General features: G+C 35.8%; 1 protein-coding gene across 3 annotated transcripts in view; it reads right to left on the minus strand.

Moving 5' to 3' along the window:
- Positions 1-19,373, minus strand: part of FGF12 (fibroblast growth factor 12) — a 520,770-nt gene that overhangs the window by 9,380 nt on the left and 492,017 nt on the right. For all 3 annotated transcript variants that reach the window (XM_019723113.3, XM_074329539.2, XM_019723105.3), the window contains one exon: positions 14,979-15,177. In XM_019723113.3, the coding sequence (XP_019578672.1) occupies positions 14,979-15,177 (199 nt within the window). The remainder of the gene's footprint in view (positions 1-14,978; positions 15,178-19,373) is intronic.

Below are 19,373 nucleotides of genomic sequence, written 5' to 3' on the forward strand. Positions count from 1 at the left end.
GATATACTTGTATACATACAATGAAATCCTGTTCAGCCTTAAAAAGAAAGGCAATTCTGACACAAACATTAATGAACCTTGAGGACATTATGCTAGGTGAAATAAACTAGACAAATATTTTGTAATTCTGTTTATGTGAGAAACCTAGAATACTTAAATACATAGAGACAGAAAGTAGAATGATGGCGGCCAGGGGCCGGGGAAGGGAGAATGGGAATAGGTACAGAGTCTCAGTTTGGAAACATGAAAAAGTTTTGGAGATGGAAGTTAGTGATTGTAGTAATGGTTGCACAACAATGTAAATGTATTTAAATGGCACTGAAATGTACACTTAAAGTGGAACATTTTATGTCATATGCATTTATACAACATAATTGATAATAACACTTTTTATTTTAAAAAAAAGCACACACAGAGAAACAAATGTACTGAGTGTAAGTTATAAACAAAAAGTGACTATTAAAGCCAGAAATGTCCTATTTGAATAGGAAAAGCCAATGATGCCTCAATAGTCAAAAATATGTCTTAAGACTATACTAAGCGAGAGAGAGCTGAGATATAACTGAAGGGGTGTTGGGTGGTGAGAGGATAGCAGAAGCTGATGAAAACATCGTAGGACCGCACTGCCTAATACAGTATCCATTTAGCCATACGTGCTGATCACATACTTAAAATGTGGCTAGTCCTAATTAATATGTGCTGTAAGTATAACATAAACACTAAATTTTAAAGACTATACAGAAAGAATAATACATCTCAGTAAAAATATTTTCTACTGATTATATACTGAAACGATAACATTTTGGATATATTGGGTTGAATATATTAAAAAATGTGTTTCACATTTGTTTTGTAAATATGATTACTAGAAAATTTTAATTTACATATGCAGCTCATATTATACTTCCATGAGACAGTGCTGTCTTAGAAGAGTTTGCTGTTCTCTGGAAGAAAAGTGTCTTAATTAGCGCTAAAGCTACATATTACTATATGATGGGGATGACAGTTGAGAAAACTTCCCAGCCTGATTATACCTGACCTCCATATGCAGACTTAGAAAAAGCAGAGTGCTGTGAATGGAAAGTGCCAAGGTAGAGTAATTTATGTCAAGGGGACTAAAATGAAGTCAAGAGGCTATAAAGTGTTTGCCTTATGCAAGTCCCACTCATGAACTTTTTAACCTTTTTGAAACCACATCCTGGACTTTACTTCCCCCTTACCAAGCAACCAAACCATCTCCGTTCTTCATTTGAAAGGAGCCAATACTTTCACCAGCCAGTGCCCTTCATTTACATAGAGCACCTAAAGGGGAACAGTACTTGTAGCTTTTGCATCCTTCATTTACATATTGGACATAAACATTCCCTGTTAAGCTAGCCACATCCTTCATTTGCACAGAGGACCTAAATGAGAACTGCACTTGTGGATTTTGCTTTTATAAATCCTGCTTTTCTTTGTTCTCTCCAGAGCACAATTTGGGTTGCTACGTGAATCTGTGCCTCCCGGATTGCAATCCTTGGCTCAAGCAGATGCTTTATATTGTTTGTTATAACCCAAAACTTTATTTTGGTTAACAACATCTTAGATCCCTTTGATAGGACGTACTGTTTCACAAAACATTTACTGACCCTTTAATTTGGCTCAACTAATATTGCATCTTTTTAATTCTACTGCTGACTTTTCATTTTCTTTTCTCTCCTCAAATTTCAATGACTCTGTGCTAACTAATAACCAAAGAGGAATTTGTTCAAGCATTAATTTGCTCATTTATTCTATGAACAGGTGAATATTTACTTTGAACCAGGCAATCTGCCTAATTCTGCATCATCTGCAAGAAATGACATCTTGATTCCTGTCCTCAAGGAGCTCAAGGCTAAGAAGGAGTGCCGGTATGCACACAAAACGCAGGGTAGAAAGGGCCATAGCAGAGAGTTAAATGGCAAGGAGTACATAGAAATAGCTATCTGATGTTGATTTTGTCTTGAAGGATGCAGAGGATTTAGAGATGGACGACCTAACAAAAAAGGGTGAAGAGATGAAGTGCTGGTTGTATAAGAAAAACAGTGACTGATTGAAGAGTAGGCTAAAATAGAGAGTTGGTGAGGAGTAAGATTGGCAGGGCCAATTTGTGTCCGATCTCCTGAATTCCTGGCCAGACCACTTAAACCATAATTATGATATATATCAGCTTCAATTTGATAGTGAATGCAGAGTTAATAACGTGTCCATCAAGTATATGAGTATATAGGGAAAAACTATTTATTCAATCTCTTTATCTAGCAAAATGTCTAACTGTGTTTACATGACATGAATACCGCCCAGTCAGGTTAGTCAGGAAGAGTCAGTCAAATTGAATCTTACTGCATGGATTCCGTAAGAAACGGTTGCCAGCATTTGAAACTTTCATGAGTTGTTTTGACGCCTTGTAAACACAATCTTAATGTCTTAGGATCAAACATAGCTGAGGAACCATTATATATGAGACCTGCTGTTTATCTAATCTAGACAATATCTAATACACTCCAAGTACCATAATTTTGACTGGTATTGAAAGGTGGGGTTCACTTGTGCAAGTTAATTAACATGTTGAGAAGGGTTATCCTTTTGTTTTCTGGGGAGCTTATTTTAGCACTTAAGAAGACTAAACAAGGATAAATCAAGTATTACTAATCCCAAATATGAGAATCATATATACTTTACCATACAATAAAACTTAATCACAATTTTATACAGTTACTGGTATTAGAATTTGGAGTTCTGGTATTGATTTCCAATCATATACTACCAGGCAATTTGAAAAAAATTCAATAGTTATATACATTCTACCCCTCCTAAATTGTGCTTCTCAAATCATTCCTATCTCATGCAAGATAAAGTTTTCCTCTTCCTAATAACCAGGACCTTTTTACTAAATTGCAAAGAATCCCAGTCTCTTAATGTAAGTAGCTCAAAGTACAGTGATACTTTAAAAAGGGGGGTTTTCCATTACTTTCTGTTATAGTAAGCTATTATCACATAAGGAATAGATTTATTTTACTTTAGGGGACTTGATAATTAAAAAAAAAAAATACCTTTTTTCTTGAATATTTTCTTCTCAATCGTTCTGTTTTATGCATTTTAGCCCACAATAGCTATTAGAGCAAAGTGATGTTCTAGTTCTTTTGATGAGCAGTATTTTTCCAGACTTGGAATAAATTGGAGAAACAAACAAAAAATCTAACTCCCTATCTTTCTTGTCTTCCCAAGTCCCCCGCGTTGTTTCACAGAAATCCAAATTCAGTGCAACTGCCCATTTAACAGTTGGAAACAAATCATCTTATTTAGGCAACCTGGGATGCCACTATCTTAAACATATCTCATTCAGCACCTGTGGGCTACACTTTGATACAGATGTTATTTTCAGGGGGCATGATTTAATGCTAGCACTAGGTATGGAACTAATTTCTAACTGTGTTTCCTTCAGATTTCACTTTACACTATTCTCCAATAAAGTTTCACTCTCCAAATTTCAAGACTGTTCGGCATCCTGATGATGCGTTACCTGAGTCATTACCAACCAATGTTACCACTCTTTCATCTGCCCCTTCTGGATATTCCTTGATCACGTTTCTTGCCCTCTTTCCTCTTTAAAGCAGGAAAAAAAGAAAAAAAGAAAAGAAAAAAACAAACAACTTCCTGTTTTGACCCCACAGGATATTTTTGAGATAAATATCATTGTTCCTCTAACACATGTGGTATCACAATAGTTTTAGATAAATGCTAAAAGGAAACAATGTCCTGCAAAAGGAAGCATTTCTGTTTGGTTCTTTAATATGCTTTTTTCAATTCAGTTTTTCTTCCGATTTTTCTCTATTCTGTTACATGTTTCAATTTCTTCCTCTTCTTCCCCTTCTCCTCCATTTCCTTCTCTTCTTCTGGATGTTTTCTTTTATTCATAGTTTGACCTTTCCTGACTTATAATACATTGAAGCAGAGGGATTGATCCTGGCTTTCAGAGTAAAAATGAGGTAGAGAGATTTGGTGAGAGAGTATTTCTCATTGCAGACACAAGGACAAGTGCAGGTTTCTAATAACAGTCCACACCATGTATTACTTTAACACATAGCATTTGCTAGGAATCCCCAGTTAAATGCTTTAATGTGAGCAAAACACACCTGTAGGGTGGACACTTGTCATTTCATGACTTGGCATAGCAAAAGTTGTCATTTTCACAGCTGCCTGAGATACACTGGCCATATTTCTTCTTTTTTCTTTTCTTTTCTTTCCTTTTCTTTTCTTTTTTTATTAGTTTCAGGTGTACAAAACAATGTAATACATGTTTATCATTTATATCCCTCACACAGTGATAACCCCCCTCCCTCCATCTACTACCTCTCTGACATCGCACAGAGCCATTACATTTCCACTGTCTCTATTCCTAATGGTGAACTACACTTCTTGTAACTATATATATATATATATAAAATTATAGTTGACATTCATTATTGTTCAGCTTCAGCTTCAGGTGTACGGTGCAGTGATCAGCCATCTACATCATCCCTGAGGAGGTCTCCCTAATGGGACAATTGTCCATTGGATACCCTACAAAATCTTTACAACATTATTGATTACATTCCCCAAATTGACTTTCATATCTCCGTGGCAATCTTGTGGTTACCAATTGCGCTTTCTAATCCCCTCACCTTCCCCCTTATCCCCACCCCCCTCCCATCTAGCAACCCTCAGTTTTTCCTCTATGTCTCTGAGACTGTTTCTGATTAGTTCATTCATTTATTATTTTCCTTATATTCCACATATAAGTGAGATTATATGGTATTTCTCTTTCTCTGTCTGACTTATTTCACTTAGCATAATGTTCTCTATGTCCATCCATATTGTTACAAATAGTAGGATTTCATTCTTCTTTATGACTGCGTAACACTCCATTGTATAACTATATCACAGGTTCTCAATCCAGTCATCTACCAATGGACATTTCGGTTGTTTCCATGTCTTGGCTATTGTGTATAGTGCTGCAATAAACATAGGTGTGCATAAATTTTTTTAAATTAGAGTTTTGGATTTTTCCAGATTGACACCTAGGAGTGGAATTGCTGGGTCATAAGGTAGTTCCATTTTCAGTTTTTTGAGATACCTCCATACTGTTTTACATAGTGACACTGGCCATATTTCTGTAGCAAGCCCTGCAGTTCCGGTATAACAAATAAAACCTTACACTAGGTCATAATAAGACTATCGGCTACCAGCTTTGTAACCATATGTGGTATTTGCTCTATATATTTATTTTTGCTTTATTTTTAAATGCAAGATTGTGCCATTGGAGAAGAGAAAAACAAAATATATTCATACGAGGTCTGACAATTAAGTTTGTGAGCTCATCCTAGAAAAAGTGCTACATGCCTCATTGCTGAATATCACTACAGTCACCTTCAAAGTGCTCCCTTTGGGAAGCTATGCATCGATGCCAGCGCCTAGTCCACCCTTCAAAGCAATTTTGGAACTCTTTCTGAAATGGCTATCAGAGCTGTTGTCATATTACCCTTGATGTCCTGAATTTCATCAAAATGTCTTCTTTCAATATTTCCTTTATCTTCAGGTAAAGAAAGAAGTCATTGGGGGCCAGATCAGGTGAGTAGGGAGGGTGTTCCAATACAGTTATTTGTTTACTGGCTAAAAACTCCGTCACAGACAGTGCCATGTGAGCTGGTGCATTGTCATGATGCAGGAACCATCAATTGTTGGCGAAAAGTTCAGGTCGTCTAACTTTTTCATGCAGCCATTTCAGCACTTCCAAATAGTAAACTTGGTTACCTGTTTGTCCAGTTGGTAAAAATTCATAATGAATTCATCTGGTATCAAAAAAGGTTAGCAACATCATTGTAATGAGTTTGCAAACTTAATTGTCAGACCTTGTATATCACTGAGCTTTGAAGTCTTGTTAAAAATAAAATCTGTTCTCTCTTTGTAAGATTAGGTATGGGTCTTTCCAGGGCAGTATTTCCATTTAAAATTTTTATATTATATTCTTTCTACTGGTACCTCTGTTGCAAATGCTGTTATCAGGATATGCAGACATTCCTTGCTATTATCACAATTCAGATTCCCTGTTTGCAACTTTTAACATTCAACAATCACTTTTATTATAGTTATCATAGATTTCCCCTGGAAAACTTAAACTAAAATGATGCCTTTCTTAAAAGTATGAAAAAAGTGAAATCTCAGGAAGTGCTGTTATTTATAAACCAGACGACTATAATAAACCAGGGACCAGGTACCATCCCATGAGTACTCTTTTCCTAAGTTGCCACCACCCTCATAATCATAGCTAATGTTAATTGAGCACTTATGGTATATCTGCATTTGATGTCCACTAAGATTACTGTAAATTACCCTAAAAGGTAGATATGTTTATTGGTCCTGTTTTGCAATTCAGGAAATTGAAGAACAAAAGGGTAGTCTGTTCAAGTAGTGCACTGATACAGCGCAGAATCAGCATTCAAATTCACGTGTGATTAACTCCAGGGTTCCTGCTCTAAGCTTACAGAAAAATAGTCTAATATGTCTGGGGAAAAACATAAAACTGCTAACTGGTCTCAGGTCAAAATATTGACCCCAAATCTCGGGGTGGGGGTGGGGGGATGCTACTACATTTCTCTAGCTAACCACCTCTCCCATTCTTCCCAGGTGAGGATTCCATATCTTTTCTTTCCTCCTCAAACTTCCAACACCACCACAAACCCTCCTCAGACTCAGCTAATTGGCCTTCTTTCTTTGTTTCTTTCCTTTTCTTTCTCTCCTTTTCCTTCTCCTTCTTTCTCTTCCCTCCCTCCGTCTTTTCCTCTCTCTCTCCGACCCTTCTTTTTATCATCAACCTACCTTATTTTGTATTTCACGTAGAAAAGAGAAGCAGAAGAGAAAGTTTTCATATTTCCACCACAAAAATGATGACCTGCACACATCTGCACACACGTCCTGGCTTCCTGCCCATCGCAATGCTTGAACTCTTCCTGTTCCTAACTAAATCTAGCCCTTCGCTTGCCACTTGTGTACTTGATTCCTATGCCCTCTACTCAGTGCTATTCAGTGACTCTTTCTCCTATAATACCAATTTTATTTCTCCTCGATTGTTCAGTCTATAAACATCTTGCAATAGCATTAGGCAAACCCCCACCGTGTAACCACTACGTTTCTCTTCAGCTTGCTCCCCATCTCTCTACTTCCGTTTTTATAACAGAACTCCTCAAAAGTAGCATTTTTCTTCTATTATTTTACCTCCTGTAATAACTTAAATCCACTTCAGTTAGACTTACTCCCCTGTACTCCACTGAAATGACTCTTGTTAAGTCACTGTTGACCTCCTGTGACAATGCAATGGCCAATCCTCACCCAGCAGTGTACTGGTGCTAAGCCGCGTTTGATAAAGATAACAGCTCTGGTCTCAGTTTTGCCTCTTTCTAGTTGTATGGACTTAGGTGAGTTATCTAACCTCTCTTAAACTCAGTTTCCACATGTTTAAAGTTGGGATGATAATCTTAACCTGCATACTCCCAAGGTGTTAGTAACTATCACATGGTACTCTGGTTATGAAAATAATACTGAGCCGTGCAAATGGAATATAAAGTAATACAACTGCCACTACTAATTATTACTTTTATATTACTGCTGGATTCTTGCAAATCATTTATATAAATTGAGAGTTCTGGTAGTTATGGGTAAAACTAGGTATAAGTCATTGAGTATCAATATTGCTCTGTGGTGAAGAGCTGGAAAACGTGTGTGGAGGGCAATTGTTGTGACTGACAAATTCTGTTTTCCAAATGGAGGCAACCTAACTCCAGTTTCTGATAAGGCTCATAAATAACACACTATAAAGAATCCCATCCTCTACCAGTTCCCATCAAAGAAGAATGAAAAATGACTAATCTTTATTACTACCAATTTAATTGAATTTTCCTTGGCCATCTGTAATTTTCAAGAAGTAGAAAGAGTGGATTGCTCTGTTAGTTAATGTACCATTGAGTGTATTTAATTATCTTAATAGCAGATCATGGAAGGGCGTGGGCAATTAACATGAAGCAATTTCACACCTTAATTAATGTCACATGGAAACCCTTTGGAACTGTAGAATTTTAAGTGCTGGTTCAGGAGCAATGCATTGCCAAAGGAATGCACCCAGTATGCTGTAAATATTTATTATAAAGAGTTGAGACATTGTGAACAAAAAGATCTATATCGTCATTTAGAAAGAGACCAGAAGTAATATTTGTGTGTAAGAGAGAGATAGATATGGAAGAAGGTGTGGAGGATAGAGAGGAAGGTTTTATTAAAGACTAAATTCAAAGCTTTGAAAAGCTGCTTTGAAGGAGTTATATATAATGTTTTGGGGGAAGAAGGTGTCCTAGGCTGGCAGAGATCCCAAACTCAAAAGAGGGAGGAGAGAGAGTTGCAGCTATTATCTTTTCTGTAATTAAAACAATCAGGGGCACGAGAGGTACTTTTTTGCTCCATCTGTTTTTGTTCTGTTTTTGTCACTAAGAAAAATTGGGTCCAAAAGAGGATTTTGGAAACCAAACCATTTAGTTTATCTTTCCAGTTAATTTAAATAAAAATAGCAAAATAAATTTTTCCATTAGTGTACTCTCAACTGGAGCTTTACCCCAGGACTCCTGATTTGTTGTTCTTTAGTGTCTTATTACACAGTTTTTGAAGAGATTATTATTTTCCCTCCAAATTCAGTTTTCATTGTTTCTAATCCTGTATTCAATGCCACCCCTCATAGCATTTCTTCAGTATGTAACACAATGAAAGTGTCCAATTTCCAAGGGAAGATAAAAAAGGCACTTTTCACTGATCTAATAGATTTGAGAAATCCAACTTTCTTATAATGTCTAATCTTCATATTAGTTCTATGAAACAGATGGAATTTATTATCGACTTTGTCTTCAGAGACTACCAAAGTTGAAGAAAAAAATGTTTTCTCAAAATTACTTAGAAAATTATTAACAAAACTTTTATAGAAGAATTAGACATTTATTTATCCATGATTAAGTCATTTCTATTAGGTTACTCTTTCTCAGTGATCAATTTGGTAAAATAATTGGCATTACCACTACTAACTCCATACAGTAATTTCATCCACCACTAAAATACAACCATCGTAATAGCAATATAAAAATGTAAAAATGTAACATGCTTAATAGATTTAATTCCAACGTGTCAGAGTGACAATTTACCCTATATTTGATTAGGCTTAATCCAATATATTGATCACCATAATCTGAGTAAATCTAAATAATTGCCTATGTCCAGATTTGACCAAAATAAGCCTAGAAGCCACAAAATTAGTTTAGAACACTGAGTGTCAGACCTGGTTTCCATTACAATCACTTGAACAGGTTTTTAAACATGTTGATTCCTAATCATAAATAAATACATCAAAATACTGGAGATTTGATCTAAGGATTTACAGAATTTAAGAGCACTGCAATGGCTCGGATACAGATGTTTGGGAAACGCTGATCTACATTATCCTACTAGGACTTAAGCAGCAATGGCTCTCAATTGATACTAATTTTATTTGGGAACCATATTTCTTTCTCCAGGATTAAGTTCTTGAAGCTTAAATCTTTGGAAAGTGTACACACTTTTTTCAGGAGGAAGGAACTAGATTCTGAATACCCAACCATCTGCAGGCACTAAATAATGAGCTTCGTGAGAGTGATAAGAGGAGATTGTATCTTGTTCTTTGTCAAAGATTATTCAGCTGCTTTATCTATAGCTAAAAGGGGAGGTCACAGCCCAGACAATTTAAATATGGGGAGTTGCTGATCTGTAGTGTGAACAATGCTCTAAAAGGGCAAAATCGGGAATCATGAAAGCTGTACTGTTGTCTTCAATTCCAGGGGAAGGGGACCCAAGTAAGTGGAGGGTTATGTGTAATGCATATGGTGATGGGTTTAAATATCAAGTCTACCCATCTGTCTAACAGATGTCCTTGCAGCCCCTCATTAACACCTCCTATGTTCTAAACACAGGGTGGAGGGGGAAGCTGTGCAGAGAAAGAGGCTGGTGGATAATTACTGTATTATCATGCAATCAGTGCAGGACCCAAGGATCCTTAAACTGGCAGAGCTGAATTTTGGGAATGCTGACATTCAAAACTGTATCACCAGCAAGACTGAAAAACAGGCAGAACTATTTGAAAAACAATAACAACAACAACAACAAAAATAATACAAAAAAATGCAATATAAAACAACAAACAACAGGGGGAAAACGTACTCTGGTTTTCCCCCATAAGGGGCCAATTCCCTTCACAAAGGAGGGGCATTTAAAAGAAATATTGTATTCTTAATTCTTTCTTGCCTAGTTTTAACATGGCATTCCCATAACTAGCCTATCTGATCATCTACCAATATGAATGTATATTGTCACATCATGTATACCTGTCTCAATTTTGCACAATTTAGAACTAGCTTACTACTTAAGTTGTATTATGGTATAACACTTCTGCTTTGCTCTTGGCGACTTTTCTGAGTATTTGCCTACTAGTAGGCTTGTTTCACACGGAAGAGGAGTATGGGTAGGGGCTAGGTGCATAGATACGCAGGCGGCTGCCTAGATTGCAGTCCTGGATTTGTATTTATCTAGCCCTGTGATCTTGAACAGGTTACTTAATTACTTTACATGTTCGTTTCCTCATCTATAAAATGAGGATAAATAACATATGACTGTTGTGAGGTTTAATGAAGATAACATGTGCAATATGTCTAGCAAATGGTAAATTGATAAATTGTATACAGAAGGAGTAAGAGTAGCGATAGTAGTGATACTAGTGGTACCAAGAGCAGTTTAGGGATCCAGACAGGGAGAAAATGTTCTCCTAAGAATAATGCCTAACAAAACCTCAAGTGTACACATCTTTGAAAATAATGGTGACTTGTAGAAATCATTTAATAATATAAAATATAACTGCATGGAAAATCATTGGGTGATTGTTCAAACTTTTTTTGTATTATAATAAGGATATCAAAGTACAGATGAAGCATAAGGGAACGGACCAATTTCATATGTATCAGGTAAGTTACAACATAAGAGCACAGAGGTCTCCATCAATCTAAAAGGAACAAGTAAGCGTATTCAAGATTAAAATAGAAGGTTTGAATTCCGGCTCTGCCACTTGCAAGCTGCTTGATTTGAGAAAAATTACTTCATATTTCTGTGCTTCTACATTTGTAAAATGGGGATAGTACTAGAACTTACTTGGTAGAAATAGAATTAAAAATGAAAGGTAATAATTGAGACATGCTTTAGTACAATAACTGTACAAAGCAAGCATTTATAAAACTGTTAGCTAATATTGTTCAAAAGAGTGAAACTTTCACATACAAAAGGGAAAGACATTTCCAGGGAATTAAAGTCTTTGGTCTGAAATCAATCACATTCTTGTTCTCATTTTTGGAAGTGATTCTCATCATGTTCTATACATTTCACACTCAAGTTACTTTCCCATAATCTAGAGAGACAAAGAACCTTGGAAGTAAATCCAAGTATTAGTAAATATGATTTAAAATGGATCTTATTATTGTCCCAGAATAAAAGGAAAAGCACCCTAAAGCATCAGTTAAAAAGAACAACAAAAAACAATCAAACAACTGTTGTCAATGAGAAAATGAGGAAATCTGAGCTATTCTTAAGTTAAGATGATGGCAGGCTAAAGCAGAGGCTCTTAGTTGTCCCAGTTCCATTCTGCTATTCTCCCAAAATAACTATTTATTTGTTATGTAGCAATCCAGAAAAAAAAAAAAAAAAGACTACATTCTTAGCCTTCCCTGCACCTAAGTGTGGCCACTTGACTAGGGTGTATTCTGTGGGATGCACGTATCATATGGCAGCTAACGGGGAGCACCTTGAAGAAAATACAGGTGGAGGCTTTTGCCTCCGTCTTCTTCATCCCTTCCTCTGCCCTCTGACTGCAGTGAGGATGCTGGTTGGGTCACGGGGATGAGGGCAGACCCAGGGTCACTGTATGTGGTTGTGCTGACAGTGCAATGCACCGTTGTACAACACACTAGGAAGAGAGGCACTAAAAGCTGGACACAGCCAAGGCGCCTAACAATTGGGAAGACACAGTACCAGCCCTGGACAGCTGGTATCTAGATTTGGTTTGTGAGAGATAAATAAACCTTTGTATGATTAAGCTGCTCTTAATATGGTTGTTCTATTCTATGCGACAAACCTAATTCAACGTACACAACTAGAAATGTCTAGTGATCTCTTCCCACATTTGTATTTCCCACATTATTTGTAGCAATAAATGTAGAATGAAAGCAGGTCTGGAAAGCAGTAACATTATTATGCATAAAAGGAATGAATAAAACATAAGATAGTCTCCTTTTCCTTTATATTTCCCTAAAGTTGTCAATAAGCATATACCACTTTTATAATAACCAAAAAAAAAATCAACTTAAATGCACAAATAAAAATGATGCCATAGCTGAAGGCAAAATTTGTCAAAAATGTCATTTTTAGGATCAATATATTTTCCCATGGAAAATATTATCTATTTTTTGGATACACTGCAAGCAGGCATTTTCCTGCCTGTGCTCACAATGCTTCTAGCGTGTTTTTGTCCTGCTTAATCCCCACTTCTCATCTCAAACGATCTGAACCAGGCCTAGGCCTCAAGGTACGTTTAAATATAGTCTTTTCAATATCTTTCTTTTGGTGGAAGTGATAGCTATTTCCCTAAACCCCAGCAGCATTTCCTGCAATGTGTAATATATCACTTTTTACATTATAGTAGGCATTTCAAATCTCTAAGAATATTATAAAGTTCTCTGGAGCATGTAGTTCTTTGTCTTTATACTTATCTATTCATTCATTTGTTCATGCATGTGTTCACTTATAATATTTACCGTGTTTCCCCGAAAATAAGACCGAGTCTTATATTAATTTTTGCTCCATTAGGGCTTATTTTTAGGGGATGTCTTATTTTTTTCATGTACAACAATCTATATTTATTCAATTACAGTCATGTCATCTTCTTCTGGAACATCGTCATAACGTACTAAAATGCATCCGTCTGGCTGAGATCTTAACTGGGGCTTATTTTCGGGAAACACAGCATTTGACAACTGACTACTGAATATCTCTGTGATATGCCAGATAATATACAAGATACAAGGAGATATGAGAAAAAATAAACCATGGTCTTTCATTCAAAAACTGAGCTAACTATGGATAAGAGGAGACAGAATGGTAAATACTTACATTTAATATTAACACAATGTGACAATTTCTAGGGGAGAGAAATGTATACAATGATACACTAACAGAATGCTTAATTCCACTTGAAGAATGTCAGGGAGGTCCTCACAGAAGTAGTGACTCTTAATTTTTTACAAGGACTAACAAGACTTTTTCCAGGCATATAGCAGAGAGAAATTGTGGGCAGGGGAGGGAAAAAAAAATACATGGGGTCCAAATTAGTGAAAATAAATTGTAGAAGAGAAAGTTCAGTTTTGTGTAATTAAAAGCACAGGGTATGAAGGGAGGCTTGAGAGAAACTAGGAGCTATAAACATAGTATTGATTTAACAATTTTTTTTTGACTGTTACTATCATATGCACTCTGCAACAGGCATTAGGTCCTTGCATTGGTTGATCTGACACACGTTGTAGATATTTAGGGGATAGGAATAGCATACCAAAAGATCCTTGATATTTGGTCCTGTTCAAAATGTCCACAAGCATATTTGATTCATGTCAAATAGTTCTTAATATTTGGTCTTGTCTAAAATGTCCACACTTAGAAAACATCTCTGGGTTCAGATAGCCCATCACATTTATTTAGACTTTTGGTTTACAGGATTAATATGTAAAAAATACTATCCTGTTTTATTGGTCCAATAATTGTGTTGTGGTTGTATGGCCAATAATAACCCTCCTTGCCTTGGTAGCCTAGCTGATGGTGCATGGGGTGCAGTAGATTGGTTGGCGTGGACCAAATGTCTCCATAGACGTTTTGGAAAGGACCAACTATCAAGGACCTTGTGGTGTGGACCAAATATCTCTCACATTTTGGACAGGGCCAAGTGTCCACTAGTCATATGTAAATAAAATGCATAATGCATTGCAATGCACTGCCTCAATTTTCTCATTTCATCACACAAGGAGGCTGAACTAATGTTTTAAGTGATTACAATATGTGACATGTAGGAGAAGTATGTTATGTTAATACATGTTTAGACCACTGCTGCTTTCTGAGACTATATTAAAAATCTTGTCTGAATGCAGTAAATGTGGTCACTCCAATGGTACATTCTCATCTTATTTAAGAAAGATGTTGCCAAAAATGGGTTTCCTCAATAAAATTATTTATTCCACTGCTCAATTTGAAATGTCATATATTAAATATTAATTAATATATAACTATTATAACTATAGTTAATGATGAAGGGACGGTAGGTTATAGGCTCAATTGAGGATAAAATTTATTATTCAAAGTAATGCATACTATTTTATTTCCTTAAAAAATACAAAGAAAAATTAATACATTATATTGTTAAATGTGCTCATAAGGATGTAGCTATTAAGATATAAACATATTTCTAAAAGGCTTTTGAAAACTGTAAAGCACGATAAAATAATAACACTGTTGGTTTTTCAAGGGTGTAGCCTAAGAAATTAAATTATTGTGTTGAAAAAAGAAGGAAATTACATTCCAAGTAGTATCTACCACTACTTTTTACTTTCAGTAATTTTCTAGTTTTCCAAATATCAAGCAGTTTTTTCAAAGTGTCAAGTATTTGTAATATAATTTTCTTATTTGACATTATGAAGTACTGTTATGTTTTTTGAATTTTTGTTCTGATATTTTGCATTCTAAGCAAACTCTACTGAGTGAGGGCATCAGGGGAACAATTGGCATAAACACACTGATAAGGGTCTAAAGAAGAAAAGAAGTTCATTTCATACCTTCAATAGGTTTTGGTACAAAATGTGATGAGGGCTTGGTTTTCTTCACTCTGTTCCCCTTCATAATTTGACCTTCTTTATTGAGTCCCAGAAACCACGCTCGGCCTGATTCTTGCTGACGGTACAGTGTGGAAGAATAGATCACATAGTAGTTTTCAAACACAGATTCTTTGAATTTGCATTCTGGAGTGAAAATATCCTGCAGACAAAATAGAAAATGCAAAAGAGAGAAAGGATTTTCAAATGAATCAGCAAATGCTTAAATCCAATACAGGTCCTCATAAATGCTTAAATGAAATACAGGTCCTCTGTTAAGAACAAATGAGAGGCAACTAACTGCACATAAATTCTATCAGCTCTTGGTGATAAATACTCACCATGCACAATCAAGAAACAAGATTTCCTTTCTGAACAGCCTTTACAGGATACAACTGCTCAGGCTGGAGTCACTCACTGGGCTAATATCAAGACTACCCAGGTCCAAACTCTGTCCCGGGATAATGTTTTGTAAATTTAAGAGACCGGCCATTGCACATTTCAGTGGCCCTTAGCATGTAAAAATGTATCCCTGCGAATCAAAATCAAACACAACCACAGCACACACAGGCTCACAAGATGTTTTTGAAGGGACTATTCTAGATATACTAAAATGTATTACTCATCCAAAGCTTGTTCCATAAAATCACCATATACTTACTATGTCTTTGAGAATGTTAGTAACTTTCCCTTTAATCTCTTGGAAACACTTTTTTTTTTTTTTTTTTTAACTTAGTCATCAAAATTTCAGGTAAAGATACTCAGGAATAAGTAGTAGATAAAAACATTACTATTACGTTGTCTCATCTTCAATGACACATAGAATGAGAGCTTTAATTCAATATGTATCCTTAAAAATCTTCTACTTCAACTCCAGCATTTGACAAGTGAAACAAACAAAAACTTACGTGGTTAATTCAAAGTTACACTGAGAAAATGACTGCAAACCATCAGAACTCACACTCATTGCTTCACAATCGCTGCCACTCTAGCTCCCCTTTTCTGCCTGAGTCTTGTTTAGTGACTTATGATGAGATTTTTGTAATAAATACAATAAAATAAAATCCTAACATGCCAAATCAACAAAATGAATTTCACATTAAGAAGAAATTCCTCCCCTTTGGAGATAAGCAGAAGAAAAATATGTGTTAATAACATCTTCTTCAGCTGTAAATAAATAAGAATCCTACGTGTCAAATATATTCACAGTGGTCACCATTGTCTTCACTGCATACTGGAAGTTTCTCTTCCTTGTAACCCTTTCAATACAAGTCCCAGTGATTTAATGTTACAAGTAAAGTTACTGAAGGATTTGTGGGACTAAAATTGGTTGAAATCACATCCTTGTAGGTGTTACTCCCTAACTCCCTGGCTTCATTTGCAGAGAGCTACAGTGATGCATCTATGGGGACTCATGAAGGCTTTCAGTGATAAAAGATACTGCTCAAGGGGCTCTGTTGGTTACAAATGGTTCTAACATTCTGGACCAAGAAATGAGACTAGAAAAAATGGGAAGGGGAATGGAAAGGTGATGTAGACATTAAAATGATAATAATAGTAATAACAATTTCAATAATCATTATTATATTGATGATAAAAATATGTCACAGAATACTCTGTTTTAAGTAAACCTAGTGGGTTAAGAATGAAAGATAAGTGCCTATGCAATACCATTTCACAATCACCATGATGGCTGTAATAAAAAAGATGGGCAATACAAAGTGTTTGTGAGGATGTGGAGAAACTGCAACATACATAGCTGGTGGAAATGCAAATAATGTAGCAGCAATGGAAAATAGTTTGGTAGTTTCGCAAGAGGTTAAACATATAATCACCATATGATCCAGAAATTCTACTTCTAGGTATAATACCTATGAAAAATGAACACACATGATCACACACAAACTTGTACACAAATGTTCATAGCAGCATTATTCATAATGTGGAAACAATTCAAACATCTACCAATGAATGAATGGCCAAATAAACTGTGGTATATGCAAACAATGGGATATTATTCAGCCATAAGAACGAATAGAGTATTGATTCATGGGGTGTCACGGATGGACTTCAAAAACAAGATGCTAAGTGAAAGTAGCTAAACACAACAGGCTATATGTTGTATGATTTCATTTATGTGAAATATCCAGAATAGGCAAATCCAGAGACAAAAAATAGATTAGTGGTTGCCAAGAGTTAGGGTGGGGGGTGGTGTAAGTAGAGAGTAACTGCGTTTTGGAGCGATGAAGGTGTTCTGGGATTAGATAGCAGTGATGTTTGCATTTTGAGGGGGAAAAAAACACTTAAGTATACACTTTTATATAAGAACTTTATGGTATGTGAATTGTAGCCTAATAAAAAAGAATCTGAGAAGCAAAGTGACTACAGAAAATGAGAAGAAAGCATGAAACTACTGTATCTTTCTTATTTGTCAACACAGAAGTAAATGATGGTGTTGTTCGTTAGAAAATGGGCTGTTCCGTGACCTTGTCTCAATATTACTAAGACAGAGTTTAATCACTGCAAATTAGAAGAATCAAAGTGATTCAGATTCAATTTATAAGATTATTTTAAGTTCCGGTTTTCTTCTAGGACTAGGTTAAAAGATTTAGAAAATGCTACAAATTTAGTACTGATTTTATTACTTATATATTTTTTAAAACAAACGAATGTGCTTTTATTTAACAAAGTAACTGAAGTCCATGATAGTGAAACTGTTCTGTGAGTCACAGGAAATTAGAGGCAGATCCAGACCCTGGGCTAGAACCATGGGTTCCTGGCTACTGGTTTAGTACTTTTCCCAATGCCACACATTGCATTCCTCCTGCATAACCAAGCCTGCTTTGGATGCCAAGCTGTTGATTCAAGGCGAACCATCATAAAAACCACATCCACCAGGTACAATTGCTATATTGTCTTCTATACATGAGAATAATAACACTGTTATTTAATAAATAATGAACTCCTAGGTTTCCGTTTAGTTTCACAATTATTTAGTCTGTTGCTAGTATAGCAAAAGTCCCAGATGTTGGGCAGGAGCTGAATTCCTGGGGACACAAGCCAGGAATAGCATTAGGTAGGGATTGGGCCTTGGACTTCGAAGGTGGCAAATGGGGATCTCAGACACGGTATGCAAGTCCTAATCAGAAATGAAAAGTCAAGCTCAGTATCCCATTTAATATCATTCAAAAAGGGGCTAGGCAGAGTCAAAATTCAGAAGTGAGGCAACTGATAATACCTGACCAGGATAAGACATTTCAAGGGGGAAAAATGGCAGAACTTACTGCGAACACTCTTTGGGACAGGCAGCCTCCTAGACATGGGGAGGGGAAGCTGAAGAACCCGGAGGTGGCTTAGTCAATCATTCTATATGCAGCCTTCACAATATGTACACGACTTGACTATAGAGTTGGGCATCAAAGAAGTTACAATATGTTTGCTATTATCACCTTTTTTTGTAGAATGAGGAGTCAAGAGTCCTTCCTATACCTGGAGTAAGAAAATCAGGGTTTTGCTTCTGGATCCATAATTACTAGCCGTGGGACTTTATGTAAATGGTTAATCTTCTTTGAATTTCATATCTTCAACTGTAAATTGAGTTATTATAAGGAAAATAATATGATGGATATGGAAGTATGTTGCAAACTTTAAAATTTACAAAAACTCCAACTCATTATTCATCTCAAGATTTTTCTTAAAGCAAGAAAATACAATTAATCATGTAACTAGACAACTCTATGCTTTTGTCATAGATGTTTATATCTGTTCCAGCAACCAGGACTCTATGCCAAATGTTAAGCTTTATCCTACATTGATTGTCCCTACTACAGCTAAAACAAATTACACACGCACACACATATATATTTTTAAATCATCTAAAGCTTTTGGCAAAGACTTGGACAAATATATATATATACATATATAGTGGGATGAGGCTCTGAGGTTATTAAAAATATGTTCAGAATGACAATAAATCAAATGTAATGGATGGAGTAGGCAGGCTTGGAGCCAAAGATCAAACTATTAGACTAGCTGATCATAGCATATAATGAAAATAGAGTAACTAGTATAACATGGAAGGTTTTTTCTCTTTTGAAAGACATTGTATTTGTTTATATCTATAATCCTAAAATCTCAGTTCAATGTAGGTACATAGCAAGGCTTATAGAAATGATTGCTGATGAAATAGAAACATCCCCACATGTACAGCCTGTATGTAGATATGTGAAATGGGAAGGTTTATTTTTCACATTTATGATCCCAAAATCTTTCCAATCTTAAATTTGTTCATCTAAAGCTGATGGTGATTTCAGTGGAATATGAATATGACCTTTGATAGTGTTTTGAGATTATTTTTGA

Source organism: Rhinolophus sinicus, chromosome 17 (assembly GCF_057876585.1).
Source record: "Rhinolophus sinicus isolate RSI-liver-muscle chromosome 17, RSI-T2T, whole genome shotgun sequence".
NCBI classification, from domain to species: domain Eukaryota; kingdom Metazoa; phylum Chordata; class Mammalia; order Chiroptera; family Rhinolophidae; genus Rhinolophus; species Rhinolophus sinicus.